We start from the raw sequence: 18,174 nt of genomic DNA, 5'->3' as shown, positions 1-18,174 counted from the left end.
GGGGGAACAGGCCACGGGGGAATTATCCACCCATTACACCCCCCCCCACCCCGTTAGCTCCCTCGCCTGTTGCCCACACTGCCCAATTTCCCTTCCCATTGACTGAATGTCTCCATTATCTTTCACTGTCACCATCGCTCTCTCTCTCCCTCTTTCTCCCCCTTTCTCTCTCTCTCCCCCCCTCCACCTCCACCTCCCCCCTCTCCAACCCCCCCCTCTCCAACCCCCCCTCTCCAATCCCTCTTTCTCCCCCTTCCCCTCTCCCTCTCCCTCTCCCTCTCTCCCTCTCCCTCTCCCTCTCCCTCTCTCTCTCTCTCTCTCTCACACACTCTCTTTCTCTCTCTCTCATTCTCTCCCTCCCCGATAACTCTATCTAAATATTTCACCCCACCACAGGCAGTGTCCCAGCCCCACTCCACCCGATGGTTGACAGTCACCCTAATCCGTATTCATTGGTTAATCGGAACGTGGAGGAAAAACCATCCAAATGGATTAACCCTGGCATTGCTGGTGGGTCTGGGAATGAGTCTGTGGGCGAGACAGCAAAGAGGGATCTACAGCTCATTGATGCGACAAGCCCATTCCCAGGCTTTGCTGAACTGAAACATGATATATTTACATTCTCCCGGGAGATGGACAGAGATATGACCCGCCAACGTTCCCTCGAAATTGTCTTTGCATGCATGATCTGTTTATTTCAGTGCGCGGGCCCTTTAAAATTCCTCGCATGTGTGGTATTGCAAACGGAAATGCTGTGAGTGTCCTGCGCGGGACCATGCACATTACTGTGTGGCCACGCACGCACCCTGCTCCCCCGCAGACACGCTGGCATTGTGCCAGTTCAATTTAGCACTGCTACAAGTTATTAATTATCGATTTAAGCATGAAAAACCTTGTAATGGGTCTAAATCATGAAATTGAGATCGTTTGGAATAATCGACGTTCTAATTTTGAGCTAACGAGACTTTAGAAATTATGAAGTGTTTTAGGGCATCTCATCTGCAGCAAAGTAGCATTGGTAGCTTTAGTCATGGGAGTGAGACGGAGATACAGACAGTCACTGATATACCCTCCCCCACTGATAACCCTCACCCACAGTTATACCCTCCCCTACTGATATACCCTCTCTCACAGTTATACCCTCCCCCACTGATATACCCTCCCTCACAGTTATACCCTCCCCCACAGTGATATTTCCCCCCCCCCTCCCCCATGAGCCAGTCACATTCTGACTGGCCGATAATTTACTGATGGCGGACGTAATGAGAGGACAGGACAGTTCTAGCCGTCAGGGTCAAAGTGTGGATTGGGTTGGGGGCTGGTGATGATAGGTGGGATGTGAGGGAGGATCCTGTGCAGTGGGGGCGGGGGGGGTGCTGAGGTCAGTCTGCGACAGGAGGCGGCAAGTGGGTCAGAGTGTGGTCGCAGGTAGGTCGCCCATCAAGCCTGCCTTTGTCCTTTACAGATCTCTCTGGCCTGTTGTGCTTCTCTGCTTTGGTTTCCGTTTTAAGACGGTTATTATAATAGCTTTGTGTTGCAGTAAAACATTAATGTAATTGTTGCATTGTCAAACTCACTCACACTGAACATGGACTGGTTCTATGAGTCAGAATGGAAACTAAGATGCGAGCCAAAAGGATTTTAACTCTTAATTACTCGGCAATAACTTTACATTACTTTCACAGCCTGTGGGATTAATTAGTCCCTTTGTTGTTCTGGAGCCTGCAAACTGGCTAATCAGCCCCTGTGGCAGTGCGAGCTCTGTGCTATTAACGGACTCAGCACGCATTGAATCACTGACTGTTCCAGCTCAGAAACGGGCGATTCAGTCCATCCAGCCTACTCCTAGACTGTCCACATTAACCACCTACCCAGTCCGAATCCACTCCCCCTTCTGTCCCAATGCCTTGTGTACAAATGTGTTGTGGGAGTCGGTTGTTCCATTAAAGCAGATGTTCTCATTATTCACCATGCGTTTAAAACTCTCTGTACAACATGTTACAGTCATCGAACCCCAGTTAGTCACTGGAACAAACATCCACATATAATATTACAGTATGTGTTAGAATCTGGGCACGATCTTTGATCATACTTTTGTGTTAATGTTTGCCGTTATAAATGATCTCGCCCTCCCCCCCCCCTTTTAATATTCCTGATTTAAACTACGCCCTCATCTCCTTTTAAAATAATTTCTGAGCTCTGTTTGACCCACGAGCCTGTACTGGGCTGGCGGAGCTGTGACACAGGACGATGCAGGAATATCCCAGGTGGAGTCTGGGTCAACTGTTGTAAACTGACACTTCAATTTTTTTAAATTCTCATCCTCATGTTCAAATCCCTCCAAGGCCCTTGCCCCTCCTTATCCCTGCAACCACCTCCAGTCCTACAACCCTCCGAGATCTCTGCCCTCCTCCAATTCTGGCCTCTTGCGGCCCCTCGATTTTCAGCTGCCTGGGCGATAAACTCTGGAAATCCCTCCCGTAACCTCTGCGCCTCTCTATCCTCCTTTAAGACATTCCTTAACACCTACCTCTTTGAGCAAGTTTTTAGTCACCTGTCCCTAATAACTCTTTGCATGTCAGTTTTGTCTATGAGTACTCTCCTGTGAAGCGGCCTGGGACGTTTCGCTATATTAAAGGCACTATATAAATGCAAATTGCTGCTAATTAGGAGAGGAATAGTGAGCTGTGATGCTGCACCGGGAGAACAGCTGATTGATTACCGACCGGGATAGTGAGTTGTGAGATTGTGCTTTCCAACGCGCTGTCCCTTCGTCTTCCAGCAGTTCTGTCACCCACAATGCGTGGCTGTTCGATGTCCCCTGCTGTAGCCCTGACAGCTGCTCCCGGGCATGGCCAAGGTGGCCATTAACTGATTGAGGGGGTCATTCAGCCCGACTGCCTGCCTCTCTTCCGCGGTTACATCCGAGCCAGGGTGTCCCTGGAGATGGAGCACGCGGTGTCCACCGGTACGCTCGCGGCCTTCCGCAAAAGGTGGCCGCCAGAGGGACTGGAGTGCATCATCACCCCCGGCAACCAAATTTTAATTTGATTTAAGGTTTCGTTAAAGTTCAAAATGTTAATTTGTGGGTTTGAGTGGCATTGCCAAAAGAGGGCATTTGATTTGCGCTTCAACTAAAATAGTTGTAACCCTGACTGTCTGTCAGCTCCTAAATAGCACGCCTGCCACACGCACACTGCGAATGTGTGTTGCTGTGTGTTGGAACTTTCATGCGTGACACGCACACAATCTCAGTTACATTTTTCTGATTTTTAAGAGCCTGAAGTAGTTTAATGGGTCCTGGAATAAATGTTGACAGCTCTCCGAGTTAAACTGACTGAAAGGGGTGAGAAAAGGCCTGTCTGCGATTGTTGAAAACAATGCCGTATTTCGCAAGCGCTGCACACTAACTTGTGGTAATGACTCACCGCAAAACCCGTCTGGCTTTACATTTGCAGGTGGGCGTGATTAAAACAACCCGAGGCACTCCTGTCCGGGGAAAGGCAGTTACCATGGAAACGAGGAGCCAGCCCCCGCCAGCCCAGCACAGTGCGAATGAAGGGGTGACAGCAAAGAAAAAAAAGAATAAAGGCAAGCGAGCGAGTCGACTGAAGAGGTGGAAAGAGAAGCAGAGACTGCGGCAGGCACAGTGCGCGCAGGGGCAGTGAGTGTGGGGCGTGAGTCGCTGCCAGGGCTCTTTGCTCTCGCAGTGGGGACAGCTGGCACTTCCCCTTCCTAAAGCCTGGGTTAGCCCGCTACTGGAAAGGCAGTCACCCCAGGGAGGCGGGCAACCTTTGAGTGGAGGCAACACCAAGCTGCCAAGGTTCTGCCTGCTGTGAACACTAGCACATATCTTGACACCAGCTTCTCTTGATCCTTGTGAGAACTGTTCTGGCAGCTGGTTCTAAGGTGCTGGTCTATCCGACAGGCCAATTCGAGAGATTGGACACAGATTAATTGAGGATTGCACTGTTTTTTCTCCCCCACACATAAAACTAAAAGGTGCTGGTCGCCCTTGAAAGATTTGACTCTAAGCCGCCCCCAAAAGTATTTCCGTTTGTGAAATGCTGTTCCGTTGAAAAGTGATTCATTTTGAGATGTGGTTGTCATGACGGAGTTCTGAGCGTGACTCAACTGCTGGTCATCCAGGGCACAGCCTTGGGTCTCATTTCAGAAACGGAAGGTTTCATTCAAGTCACTGCACATCCCGAATCCACACTGAAAAGCAGCTCCTGCTTAATACCTTCCTGTTAATATCGTATTTTTTAATAAAAGCCGTAACTTGAGGAAAATTCTGTTGTGTTTCTGTATCCCTCGTTACCCAATGCTGCAGCACTGCTTGATAGTTAAACTTGACACAGAGATGGGCCTCCCAGCCAGTCGGATACACGGCCTCCGTCTTAGAGACTCCCTCCTTCACCAAACACTTACCATCTCACTGCAATGCACAGATTAGATAAAATGATGATGGGGTTTCAATAATGGTGTGAAAAGATTTCAGTTTCCACCCCGAATGGGTGATTTATGCCTTTGCGATCCCCATTTACTCCCGGTGGTGAGTTATTTACTCAACCGGGAGCTGAGCTTCAAACACCGTATGGTTCCATCACTGGGACTGCTGGCTTCCGCCCGCCCCTAACTCAGCCACTCACCGCGGGGGCTGCCAATCAGCAGTGGGTTTCTGTGTCCATATTTGACCTTCACTCAGAGAATTGTGAACCTGTGGAATTCTCTACCACAGAAAATTGTTAGTTAGGTATATTCAAAAGGGAGTTAGATGTGGCCTTAGGCTAAAGGGATCAAGGGGTATAGAGAGAAAGCAGGAATGGGGTACTGAAGTTGTATGATCAGCCATGATCATATTGAATGGTGGTGCAGGCTCGCAGGGTTGAATGGCCTACTCCTGCACCTATTTTCTATGATGCCATGAGACTTCTTGGGGTCCACGTCAATGTTGAGGACTCCCAGGGGCACTGCCACCACCTCGGGTAGGTCTGTCCTGCCGCTGCAATGGTGATGAAGGAGTCTGGGACGTTGGCTGAAAGGTGTGATTTTGTGACTAGTCGATGGGACAGCTCTCCCAACAGAGGGTAGTTTAAGAGTCAACCACATTGTGGGGCTGGAGTCACAAATAGGCCAGACCGGGTGAGAAGAGCCGATTTTCTTTCCTAAAGGACATTGGTGAACCATATGTGTTTTTACAACATCTGGTAGTTTCATGGTCACCGTTGCTGGCTATTTTATTCCCGAATTATTTAATTAACTGAATTTAAATACTCCAGTTGCCGTGGTTGGATTTGAACTCGTGTTTCTGGATCATTGGTGCAGGTCTCTGGATTATTAGTCCAGTAACATAACCATCATGCTACCGTTCCCTCAAGCAGCTTGACACCATCCAGGACAAAGCAGCCCGCTTGATCGTCACCCCATCCCCCACCTTCAACATTACTCCCTCCACCACCGGCACACCGTGGCTGCAGTGTGCACTATCTACAAGATGCACTGCAGCAACTCCCCAAGGCTTCTTCGGCAGCACCTCCCAAACCCGCGACCTCTACCACCTAGAAGGACAAGGGCAGCAGGTACATGGGAACACCTCCATTTCCACGTTCCCCTCCAAGTCACACACCATTCTGATTTGGAAGTATATCGGCCGTTCCTTCATTGTCGCTGGGTCAAAATCCTGGAACTCCCTCCCTAACAGCACTGTGGGCACCACACGGACTGCAGCGGTTTAAAAAGATGGCTCACCACCACCTTCTCGAGGGCAATTAGGGATGGGCAATAAATACCGGCCTTGCCAGTGACGCCCACATCCCTTGAACACATTTTTTTTACGTTATCAGCAGGGTCCCACAGGGATATGTTTTGGAACCTCTTCAGAAATGATCTGGAGCTCGAAGCCACAAGCATCGCAGCTATATTTGCAGATGACACAAAGCTAATGAAAGTGGTTGACTCCAAAGCTGAACAGGATAAGCTACAGGAGGATTTGAATATATTTGTAAATTGGGCAGACAGGTGGCAGCTGAAATTCATATCGAGAAATGCAAAGTGTATGGGGGCAAAATAGTCCAGGAACAATTACTTCAGTGGAAAAAAATGTGTACCGAAAATGAAAGCAGTCTGGCAATTGACAATAAATTGAAACTATTGCAACAATCATCAGAAAAGTGATGGAAGGTGCCGTCGACAGTGCTATCAAGCAACACTTGCTCACCAATAATCATCTCACTGATACTCCGTTTAGGTACCACCAACAACAGTCAGCTCCAAACCCCATTACAGCCTTGGTCCAAACATGGACAGCGGGACCTGGGAGTACTTGTGCATGAAACACAAAAAGATAGTATGCAGGTACAGCAAGTGATCAGGAAGGCCAATGGTTTCTTAACCTTTATTGCAAAAGGGATGGAGTATAAAATCAGGGAAGTCTTGCTACAGCTATATAAGGTAATTGGTGAGGCCACACTTGGAATACTGCGTCCAGTTTTGGTTTCCATCTTTACGAAAGGATATACTTGCTTTAGAGGCAGTTCAGAGAAAGTTCACTAGGTTCATTCTGGGGATGAGGGGGTTGACTTATGAGGAAAGGTTGAGTAGGTTGGGCCTCTACTCATTGGAGTTCAGAAGAATGAGAGCTGATCTTATCGAAACGTATAAGATTATGAGGGGGCTTGACAAGGTGGATGCAGAGAGGATGTTTACACTGATGGGGGAGACTAGAACTAGAGGGCACGATCTTAGAATATGGGGCCGCCCAATTAAAACAGAGATGAGGAGAAATTTTTTCTCTCAGAGGGTTGTAAATCTGTGGAATTCGCTGCCTCAGGGAGCTGTGGAAGTTGGGACATTGAATAAATTTAAGACAGAAATAGACAGTTTCTTAAACGACAAGGAATAAGGGGTTATGGGGAGCAGGCGGGGAAGTGGAGCTGAGTCCATGATCAGATCAGCCATAATCTTATTAAATGGTGGAGCAGGCTCGAGGGGCCATATGGCCTACTCCTGCTCTTATTTCTTATGTTCTAAAAGAGCTGAATTCCAGAGGTGAGGTGAAAGTGACTGCCCTTGACATCAAGGCAGCATTGGACCGAGTGTGACATCAAGGTGCGCTAGTAAGGGAGGGGGCGGGGCGGGGTGGGAAGATGGTTGTTATTGGAGGTCAATCATCTCAGCCCCAGGACATCGCAGCAGGGTTTCCCCAGGGCACTCACAGCCCCATATGACAAACCCCTCAACTTTATGAACAGGAAAGACTTTCATTCTATGAATATGCAGCTTTTGTGTGATGACAATCGCCTTATCTGGACATCATTACCAGGTGCCATGATATTTACTTCATTGTCCATCTCCCACACCAGTCCTCATGAATCGATGCCATTTAGCAGGATGGTTGATTAGTGATCAGGGCCATTCCCCATTGCCATGGCTTGTCACATTACCATTTGTGGGAGCTTGCTGTGCGCAAATTGGCTGTCACTTTTCCTACATTACAACAATGGCTACACTTCAAAAATACTTCATTGGCTGTAAAGTGCTTTAGGACATCCTGAGGTCATGAAAGGTGCTATCTAAATGCAAATACTTTGTTGGATAAATCCAGTGGAATTCTTGCAGCACAGCCCAGTGTGACTCTCCAGCACCATTTTAGATGGCAGCATTCCATATCCTATGAAATGAAGAAAGGCTTACTGCTTCTGCAAGTTGATGGAGTGTGGAGGAAGGGGTGTGGGACGGGGCAGGAGGTGTGGGGTGTGGGACAGGGCAGGAAGGAGGGGGTGTGGGACAGGGCAGGAGGGAGTAGGGGGTGTGGGACGGGGCATCTAGAGAAAGGAGGCCGATGTGATCGGGGTCGTGGGTCTGGGTTCAGTGATTGGCTTTAGTAGTCAGGGTTGTTGATCGGGGTGAGGGTCGACAATCGAGGTCAGGGGCCAGTGATCAGGTCATGGGTCGCCGATCGTAGTCGGTGGTCAGTGGTGGGAGTCGGGGGTCGACAATCCGGGTCGGTGGTCAATGATCGGGGTCAGGGGTCAGTGATAGGAGTCGGGGGTCAGGGGTCAGTGATAGGAGTCGGGGATCGACAATCCGGGCCGGGGGTCAACGATCGGGGTCAGGGGTCAGTGATAGGAGTCGGGGGTCAGTGGTCAATGATAGGAGTCGGGGGTCGATGATCTGGGTCAGTGATCGGGTTTGAGGTCAATGATCAGGGATTGGCTACTTCTCTCTCCATGGACGATGGCACTATCCCTCTCTCCCACTCGCAGGTCCTCATTCCCACTTGAGCTCAGTGCTGCTCCCAGTGACAGCCTGAGCCCGTCTGACTGACGAGCTCCTGGTGAGTAGGTGTCTCTGTGTGGACGCCTGTGCGAGGGAGATGCTGTGACCCTGATGCTGTGATTCTGGCATCAGCTTCCCGGTGCAGGGGCCAGAGTGGACATCCTTGTGACCCGTCTCCTCCTCCGATGTGAAGCACAGAAGAGCTTGTTTCCCTGGGAACACAGACACGTTCCCCTTGCTGAGTGTGAGAGTCTTCTTGTGATTTGAGAAACCGTGTAAAGCTGAGACCAGGTATGATGAGCCTGCCCTCACCCACAGGTCCGCCTGTCCAGGCAGGCAACTCCTTCTCTTCCCATGTGCTCCACGCTGCTCCACTCCCACTTGGATCCCATTGCCCCTGATCACACGGGATATACGACACAGAAACAGGCCATTGGGCCCATCCAGTCCATGCCGGCATTTATGCTCCACTCGAGCTTCCTCCCGTCTTTCCTCATCTAACTCTTATCAGCATTACCCTCTATTCCCTTCTCCCCCATATGCTTGACTAACTTCCCCTTAAATGCATCGATACTATTCGCTTCAACCACACCCTGTGGTAGTGAGTTCCACATTCTCACCGCTCTCTAGGTAAAGACGTTTCTTCTGAATTCCCCATTGGATTTCTTGGTGACTATTTTATATTGATGGCCTCTAGTTATGCTCTACCCCACAAGTGGAAACATTCTCTCTGTACCCACGCTATCAAAACCTTTCATAATTTTAAAGACCTCTATTAGATCACCCCTCAGCCTTTTTTCAAGAGAAAAGAGACCCAGCCTGTTCATCCTTTCCTGATATGTATACCCTGGCATTTCTGGTATCATCCTTTAAATCTTCTCTGCACCCTCTCCAGTGCCTCTATATTTGTTTTATAATACGGCGACCAGAACTGTACGCAGTACTCTAAGTGTGGTCCAATCAAGATTCGACCACGCTCTGGAGGCCATCTTTGCCTTTGGATGGTCGCTGCCTCTGCCATCTCTCTGCAGACAGCCCACAGCACTCTCTTAACAGGGCCTCCTGCCCTCAGAGCCCAACAATAGAACTCTACTGACCCTGACGTCTGCCGGAATGGCCTCCAGGGACACATCCGAGAATCTGGGAGTCCTTCCAGCAATTGCTTCATTCATTCTGCAGATTGTGGAAGTAGGCTGATATTTCTGGTAATACAATTGGTTGCTAAATTGTTTGAACATTTCTATTCAAAAAAGGAGGGAGAGAGAAAACAGGGAACTACTGGCCTGTTAGCCTGACATCAGTCGCTGGGAAATTGCTGGAATCCATTATTAAGGAAGTAGTGGATGAATTGGTGATGTTTGAAGTGATTGTTAAACCTTTGTTAATAAACCAACTAGTTGTTAATAACAATATGTTGCTTTGAATTCTTAAACAAAGATCCCATGAAGCAAATACATTACAGAAGTGATAACAGGGCACTTAGAAAATCATAATATGATTCGGCAGAGTCAACATGGTTTTATGAAAGGGAAATCGTGTTTTTACAAGTTGATTGTGAGTTTTTTGAGGATGTAACTAGCATCGTAGATAAGGGGGAACCAGTGGAATTCCAAAAGGCATTCGATAAGGTGCTACACAAAAGGTTTCTACACAAGATAAGGGCTCGTGGGGTTGGGAGTAATATATTAGCATGGATAGAGGATTGGCTCACGGACAGAAAACAGTCGTGATTAAAAAGGGTATTTTCCAACTGGCAGTTAACTAGTGGGGTGCCACAAGGATCAGTGCTGGGACCACAGCTATTTACATCTATATTAATGACCTAGATGAAGGGACTGAGTGCAATGTATCCTGATGATACAAAACTAGGTGGGACAGTAAGCTGTGAGGAGGGTTTTAGACAGGTTAAATAAGGTGGCAGATGAAGTATAATGTGAGGTTATTCAAGTTGCTAGGAAGATTAGAAAAAGAGAATAATTTTTAAATGGTGAGAACCTATTAAATGTTGGTATTCAGCAAGATGTAGGTGTTCTCGTACAAGAAACACAGCAAGTCAGCATCCAGGTACAGCAAGCAGTTAGGAAAGCAAATGGCAGCGCTCCTCCTCCCCCCTCCCCCAGTCACACAGTGCCCCCCTCCCCCAGTCACACAGTGCCCCCCTCCCCCAGTCACACAGTGCCCCCTCCCCCAGTCACAGTGTCCCCCTCCCCCTTCCCCAGTCACACAGTGCACCCCCTCCCCCAGTGACACAGTGCCCCCCTCCCCCAGTCACACAGCACCCCGAGTCACACAGTGCCCCTCCCCCAGTCACAGTGCACCTCTCCCCCTCCCCAGTCACACAGTGCCCCCCTCCCCCTCCCCCAGTCACACAGTGCACCTCTCCCCCTCCCCCAGTCACACAGTGCCCCCCGTCACACAGTGCGCCCCTCCCCCAGTCACACAGTGCCCCCCCCTCCCCCAGTCACTGGCCGTGTTAACCGTTCTGGCTGTGATGGCCCAGTGATTTCCCAGTGGCCCAGTGATTTGCAGTGGATCTTGCAGAAAACGAAATCTGTCCCGCTCGGGTGTAACGACTTTTCACAATGTGTGCTCTGGGAAAAAATGAAATTTAAACAACCTTAATTCACGGAAGGGAATCTGAAGGTTGGAGTGTTGTGCATCTCATGTTAGTGGGAATTCTGAGTATGCAGGTCCATTGCTGTTTTAATACCGTATTTAAATATCTGAACAGTATTTCTTTAAATGCTAACTTATTCCCTGTAACAGGGCCCCAGAGTAAACCTCCCAATCTCAGCTAAGCCAAGTCTTTAGGTTCAAACTTAACCAGACTGACTTTCACACTTACATATGGTCTTAGGAAACAAAGTCAATCAGCCTTGTTGTTCTGGTTCATAGAATCATAGAAATTTACAGCACGGAAGGAGGCCATTTGAATTCATCGTGTCCACGCCGGCCTATCCAGCCTAATCCCACTTTCCAACTCTTGGTCCGTAGCCCTATAGGTTACAACACTTCAAGTGCACAGCCAAGTACTTTTTAAATGTGGTGAGGGTATCTGCCTCTACCACTCTTTCAGGCAGTGAGTTCCAGACCCCCATCACCCTCTGGGTGAAGAAAGTTCCCCACAAATCCCCTCTAAACCTCCTACCAATTACTTTAAATCTATGCCCCCGGGTTGTTGACCCCTCTGCTAAGGGACATAGGTCCTTCCTATCCCCTCTATCTAGGTCCCTCATAATTTTATATACCTCAATCAGGTCTCCCCTCAGCCTCCTCTGTTCCAAAGAAAACAAACCCCAGCCTATCCAATCTTTCCTCATAGCTAAAATTCTCCAGTCCAGGCAACATCCTGGTAAATCTCCTCTGTACCCTCTCTAGTGCAACATCCTGGTAAATCTCCTCTGTCACTCACTCATAGGCAATCCCTCGGAATTGAGGAAGACTTGCTTCCACTCTTAGAATGAGTCCTTAGGTGGCTGAACAGTCCAATACGAGAACCCCAGTCCCTGCCACAGGTGGGACAGACAGTGGTTGAGGGAAAGGGTGGGTCGGGAGTCTGGTTTGCCAGGCATTCCTTCCGCTGCCTGCACTTGGTTTCTGCATGCTCTTGGCGATGAGACTCGAGGTGCTCCGCGCCCTCCCGGATGCACTTCCTCCACTCGGGGCGGTTTTTGGCCAGGGGCTCCCAGGTGTCGGTGGGGATGCCGTGCTTTATCAGGGAGGCTTTGAGGGTGTCCTTGTAACGTTTCCTCTGCCCATCTTTGGCTCGTTTGCTTTGAAGGAGTTCCAAGTAGAGCGCTTGCTTTGGGAGTCTTGTGTCTGGCATGCGGACAATGTGGCCTGCCCAGCGGAGCTGATCAAGTGTGGTCAGTGCTTCAATGCTGGGGATGTTGACCTGGTTGAGGACACTAATGTTGGTGCGTCTGTCCTCCCAGGGGGTTTGTAGGACCTTGCGGAGACATTGTTGATGGTATTTCTCCAGCGACTTGAGGTGTCTACTGTACATGGTCCATGTCTCTGAGCCATACAGGAGGGCGGGTATTACTACAGCCCTGTAGACCCTGAGCTTGGTGGCAGTTTTGAGGGCCTGGTCTTCGAACACTCTTTTCCTCAGGTGGCTGAAGGCTGCACTGGCGCACTGGAGGCGGTGTTGAATCTCCTCATCAATGTCTACCGAGGTATGGGAAATGGTCCACGTTGTCCAGGGCTGCGCCGTGGATCTTGATGACTGGTGGGGGGGGGGCAGTGCTGTGCGGCAAGGACAGGCTGGTGGAGGACCTTTGTCTTACGATGTTTAGCGTAAGGCCCATGCTTTCGTACGCCTCAGTAAATACGTCGACTATATCCTGGAGTTCAACCTCTGAATGTGCGCATACGCAGGCGTTGTCCGCGTACTGTAGCTCGACGGTAGAGGTTGGGGTGGTTTTGGACCTGGCCTGGAGATGCGAAGGTTAAATAGCTACCCACTAGTTTAGTTCCACTCCAGCAGGGAGCTTGTTGACTGTGAGGTGGAGCATGGCAGCGAGGAAGATTGAGAAGAGGGCGATGACGCAGCCCTGTTTGACCCCGGTTCGGACGTGGATTGGGTCTGTAAGGGATCCGTTGGTAAGGATCACGGCCTGCATGTCGTCATGAAGCAGGCGAAGGATGTTGACAAACTTTTGGGGGCATCCGAAACGGAGGAGGACGCTCCATAGACCCTCACGGTTGACAGTGTCAAAGGCCTTTGTAAGGTCGAAGAAGGCCATGTATCAGGGCTGGTGCTGCTCCCTGCATTTTTCCTGCAGCTGTCGCGCTGCAAAGATCATGTCTGTTGTGCCCCGTAGGGGACGAAATCCGCACTGTGATTCCGGGAGGAGCTCCTCGGCCAGGGGGATAAAACGATTGAGGAGGACGCTGGAGACAACTCTCCCAGTGGCTGATAGTAGGGAGATTCCTCTGTAGTTGCCGCAGTCGGACTTGTCCCCTTTTTTTAAAGATGGTCACAATCTCTGCATCTCTGAGATCTCCCGGCATGCTCGCCTCCCTCCAGATGAGAGAGATGAGGTCATGTATCCGTGCCAACAGCGCCTCTCCACCATACTTTAGCGCCTCAGCAGGGATTCTATCCGCTCCCGTAGCCTTGTTGTTCTTGAGCTGTCTTATGGCTTTTCCTACCTCGTGAAACTTTGGGGTTTCACTGAGGTGATAGCGGGTCGCATGCTGCGGGATGGAGTCGAGAACATTTGAGTCAAAGGCAGAGTCTCGATTGAGGAGATCTTCGAAGTGCTCCTTCCAGCGGGCCCTGACAGCCTCGATGTCCTTGATGAGTGTTTCCCCGTTCTTGGCCAGGAGTGGGGTGGGGCCTTGGGAGTTTGGACCGTAGGTGGCCTTGACTGCGATGAAGAATCCTCACACATCATGGCTGTCGGCCAGTTGTTGCATCTCCTGTGCTTTCTCCATCCACCACCTGTTCTTTAGATCCCGGGTTTTTTGTTGGACATCAGCCTTCAGTTGCCTGTAATGCTGCTTTACTGCTCCCGAGTTGGGTTGTTGTTTAAGGCTCAGAAATGCTTTGCGCTTGCGATCTATTAGTTCTTGGATCTCCTGATTATTCTCATCAAACCAGTCCTGATGTTTTCTGGTTGATTGACAGTGTCTCTTCACAGTCACTGGTTATAGAGGCCTGGAGGGCAGACCAAGCACTGTGGACATTCAGCATCTCGGGGTCATCAAGGCACGCCAGGTTAGCTGTGAGGCGCTGGCTGTGTAGAGTTCTCTAAGCTGGGTCACTCAGTGCCCCGGCATTGACTCTTTTGCAGCACTGCTTCTGCTGTCCCCTCTGCTTTGGGGCAATGTTAATGTTGATGATGGAACGGATTAGGCGGTGGTCCGTCCAGCAGTTGTCAGCTCCTGTCATGGTGCGGGTGTTGTGCACATCCTTGCGATCCCTGGCTCGGACGATGACATAGTCGAGCAGGTGCCAGTGTTTGGAGCGAGTGTGTTGCCACGATGCCTTGTATTTGTCCCTCTGGCGGAACAGGGTGTTGATGATGAGAAGTTCATGTTCTAGACATTTTGTCAGGAGTAGGGTACCGCTAGAGTTGGCTTTCCCTACCCCCTCTCTGCCAATCACGCCTCCCCAGAGGGCTATGTCTTTGCCGACCCTGGCATTAAAATCACCCAGGAGGATCAGTTTGTCGCCCGCGTGGACACGAGACAGGGATTTTTCGAGGTTGGAGTAAAAACTCTCTTTGGTCTCATCCGTTACATCGAGTGTAGGGACGTACGCACTGATGGCTGTGGCACATTGGTACCGGGATAGGGTGAGTCGAAGAGTCATGAGGCATTCGTTAACCCCACAGGGGGAGTCTTTGAGGCGGTCGACCAGCTCGTTTTTGACGAGGAAGCTGACTCCATGGAGGTGGCATTCTTCCTCTGGTTTGCCTTTCCAGAAGAAGGTGTAACCTCCACCTTGTTCCTTGAGCTGGCCTTCCCCTGCCCGTCGGGTCTCGCTTAGGGCGGCGATGTCGATCCTGGTAAATCTCCTCTGTACCCTCTCTAGTGCACTCACATTGCAGGAAAGTAGGCCAAAGAATTTGACGATAAAACAGGCATAACGTGAAGGTTTTAGGATCTGAAGACGGAGATTGTGTTTGCAGTGTGGAGGGGCATTGGGAACGCCCGGCCGCTCCCTCTGCCTGAGGTTATGGCAGTGAGCAGAATTCTTGGTTTTCAGGCAGGGCTGGTAGGTCGCGGGGACTCGCTGAGGATCACCAAGAGAAGTCTACACCGAGGAGAAAATGGCACACGATTGGAAACGGGCGGGGGTGAAAGCCAGCAACAAATGTTCAAAACGCGAGCAATGTGCATCTTAAACAATCTTAAATCAGGGAGCCGTTTCTAATTCAGAAATACCAACTTCAAATCCACAGCAGCAAAATCATTTGTAATATGGGGGGGTTATTTTTTCCAAATAATTTGTAATATAATTTTTTTCCCCCACCTTTGGGGAAGAAGGATTGAGGGGGCGTTCAGTTTAGGGTTTAAGAATCAGTGTTTCGATAAGGAATGATTGAACCCCGGATCGAATGTGTGCTGTGCTTGGTGAGGGGAGGGGGAAGCTGTGTGTTGATGTGGCCACTGTCAGCTGGTATGTGAGCACCACACCCAGAAGCTGGAGTGAACTCAGGAGCCCAGTTACTCTCTATTCAGCGGCTGAGCAGCAGGTAAGTCTGGGATTCTGATCGTTGTTACAATAGAATACAGGTCGCGGGGAACAACAGTGAATTAAGCCACACGATTAAATCAGCATTTACTGATTTAATGCAGTGAATTGTCAAAGTGTGTAAACCCGAGTGTGTAATCATCTGGAACTTTTAAGTTACATTGGCTGATCAGATGGAAAAAACTTAAACGCCTGTCTGAAAAAGTAACAGATTGCGGCTTATTGTGAAATCTTAAAATATAATCATGTGTGACTGAAATAATTTGTAATGAATGCTGCGCCCTTTGAATGAGCCCTGGATTCGTGCCAACGGTTCTCAACATGGGGATAAACGGCAACAAAGGAACATAGCTAGTGCTTCAGGGACTATAAGATTCTTTCATAGTGCACAGAACCGAGGGCTTGCAAGGGCTGTGGCTCCATTTACATTTCTGGAGCGGGCGATTCTTCTTCTCAGCAGTTGTGAGGGAGATGGATGGAGTGAGAATAATTGTCAAACTGTTACAAACTTTCCAGTGCTCGGTGTCTCAGAGAGAATTTTATTAGGCGTATCTTACAGCAGTTGGCTATAGCACAACTTGCTCTTATATAGCGCCTTCAGCGTCGAAAGGCGCTGGAATTTGGAGGTGTCATTTAATAAAGGGACGAAGGGCTTCACCAGAGGGAGATAGTAGCAGGGGTTGACCAAGAACTTGGTCAAAAAGGTGGGTTTTAAAGACGGTCTTAAAGGGGGGGGGGGGGTCCGAGAGGATTTGCAGCAGACACTGGGCGAAGGGAGTGGCGATTGCACGAGAGGTATGAGGAGATCAGAGGAGTGAAGAGTTCTGGGGTGGGTTGTAGGGCTGGAGGAGGTCACAGAGATTGAGAATTTAAAATTGAAGGTGTTGGGGGGGCAGGGAAAAAAGAAAGACTTGCATTTATATAGCGCCTGTCGCGATATCAGGACGTCTCAACGAGCTTTACAGCCAGTGAAGTACTTTTTGGAGTGTAGTCACTGTTGTAATGTAGGAAACGTGGCAGCCAATTTGCGCACAGCAAGCTCCCACAAACTGCAATGTGATAATGACCAGATAATCTGTTTTTTGTTATGTTGATTGAGGGATAAATATTGGCCCCAGGACACCGGTGATAACTCCTCTGCTCTTCTTCAAAATAGTGCCGTGGGATCTTTTACATCCACCTGAGAGAGCAGACGGGGCCTCGGTTCAATGTCTCATCCGAAAGATGGCACCTCTGACAGTGCAACACTCCCTCAGCTCTGCACTGGGAGTGTCAGCCTAGGTTTAGGTGCTCAAGTCCCTGGAGTGGGACTTTGAACCCACAACTTACTGACTCAGAGGTGGGAGTGCTGCCCACTGAGCCACAGCATAGGGAGCCATGTAGGTTAGGAGGTCGGAGGTGATTCGTGAATGGAACTTGATGCAGGTTAGGTTACAGGCAGCAGAGTTTTGGAAGAGCTGTTGGTGGACAATGATAGGACAATGAAAGCACCGGAATAGTTGAGTCTGGAGGTAACAAAGGCGTGGATGAGGGTTTCAGCAGCGGATGGGCTGAGGCAGGGGCAGAGACGGACAATTTAACCGAGCAGTTTGTGGGTTGATTTTAGATTTGGACTATTAATGGGACCCAATAATCAAAATCGGCAAATCGAATGTTTGGTTAAGGAGGAGCAGGTTTGTCAGTGAAGGATATTCTGCACTAAAGGAATCCATTTTAACAGGACTTTACTGCTTCACCCCCCAAAACAGAGGGAATGCTAAAAAGTACAATACAGATTGTAATGGGAACAACGTCCAAACACCTTGAAGAACAGGGGTGACCCTGAACTCCCTGTCACTGCCACTGTCCCTCTCTGACCTCCCTGGCCTCAGCCCCCTGCACTGTCGGTGAAGCTCACCACGGGCTCGAGGAACAGACCCCATCATTTCCCCTCGCCGATTCCCCACATTAATTCCCCCAGGCACCTTACAGATCTCTGGTCTTAACATTGACTTTAACAACAACAACAACTTGTATTTATATAGTGCCTTTAACACAGTGAAATGTCCCAAGGCGCTTCACAGGAGTGTTATGAGATTAAAAAAATTGACACCGAGCCGCATAAGTAGAAATTAGCGCAGGTGACCAAAAGCTTGGTCAAAGAGGTAGGTTTTAAGGAGCGTCTTGAAAGAGGAGAGAGAGGTAGAGAGGCGGAGAGATTTAGGGAGGGTGTTCCAGAGCTTGGGGCCCAGGCACGGCCAGCGATGGTTGAGTGATTATAATCAGGGATGGTCAGGAGAGCAGAATTTGAGGAGCGCAGATACCTCGGGGGATTGTGGGGCTGGAGGAGCTCTCAGAGATAGAGAGGGATGAGGGCCATGAAGGGATTTGAAAATAAGGATGGGAGTTTTGAAAATCGAGGCATTGCTTAACTGGGAGTCAATGTAGGGCAGCGAGCACAGGGTCAGATTGTAACTATTACTCCCACTGTCTCCTGGCTGGTGTGTAGGGTGCTATCAATGGGAGTGCTCACATTCCCGGGGAATTGGGGAGGGGTGGGGGGAGTGAGCGGGCTGGTGCTGGGGATCTCCCCCCTCTCCCCCCCCCCCCCATTGGAACAGTCTTGCAGGGCTGATCTGCACCCTTGGTATTGACCTGCTTTTCTCTTTCACCAGACTCCTGGATTTGATAATTTGTATCACATAGAA

General features: G+C 49.6%; 1 protein-coding gene across 7 annotated transcripts in view; it reads left to right on the top strand.

The window, feature by feature from the left end:
• The window catches only part of LOC139234171 (annexin A2-like), a 138,361-nt gene that overhangs the window by 80,904 nt on the left and 39,283 nt on the right, over positions 1-18,174 (top strand). For 6 of the 7 annotated variants that reach the window (XM_070865198.1, XM_070865201.1, XM_070865199.1 and 3 more), the window contains one exon: positions 3,459-3,591. In XM_070865198.1, the coding sequence (XP_070721299.1) occupies positions 3,459-3,591 (133 nt within the window). Of the gene's footprint in view, positions 1-3,458; positions 3,592-15,321; positions 15,489-18,174 lie in introns of those variants that run through there. The other variant, XM_070865204.1, reaches the window with a different exon arrangement.

This window comes from Pristiophorus japonicus, chromosome 21 (genome assembly GCF_044704955.1).
Source record: "Pristiophorus japonicus isolate sPriJap1 chromosome 21, sPriJap1.hap1, whole genome shotgun sequence".
Taxonomy (NCBI): domain Eukaryota; kingdom Metazoa; phylum Chordata; class Chondrichthyes; family Pristiophoridae; genus Pristiophorus; species Pristiophorus japonicus.
This window is presented reverse-complemented; position numbering and strand designations above follow the sequence as displayed.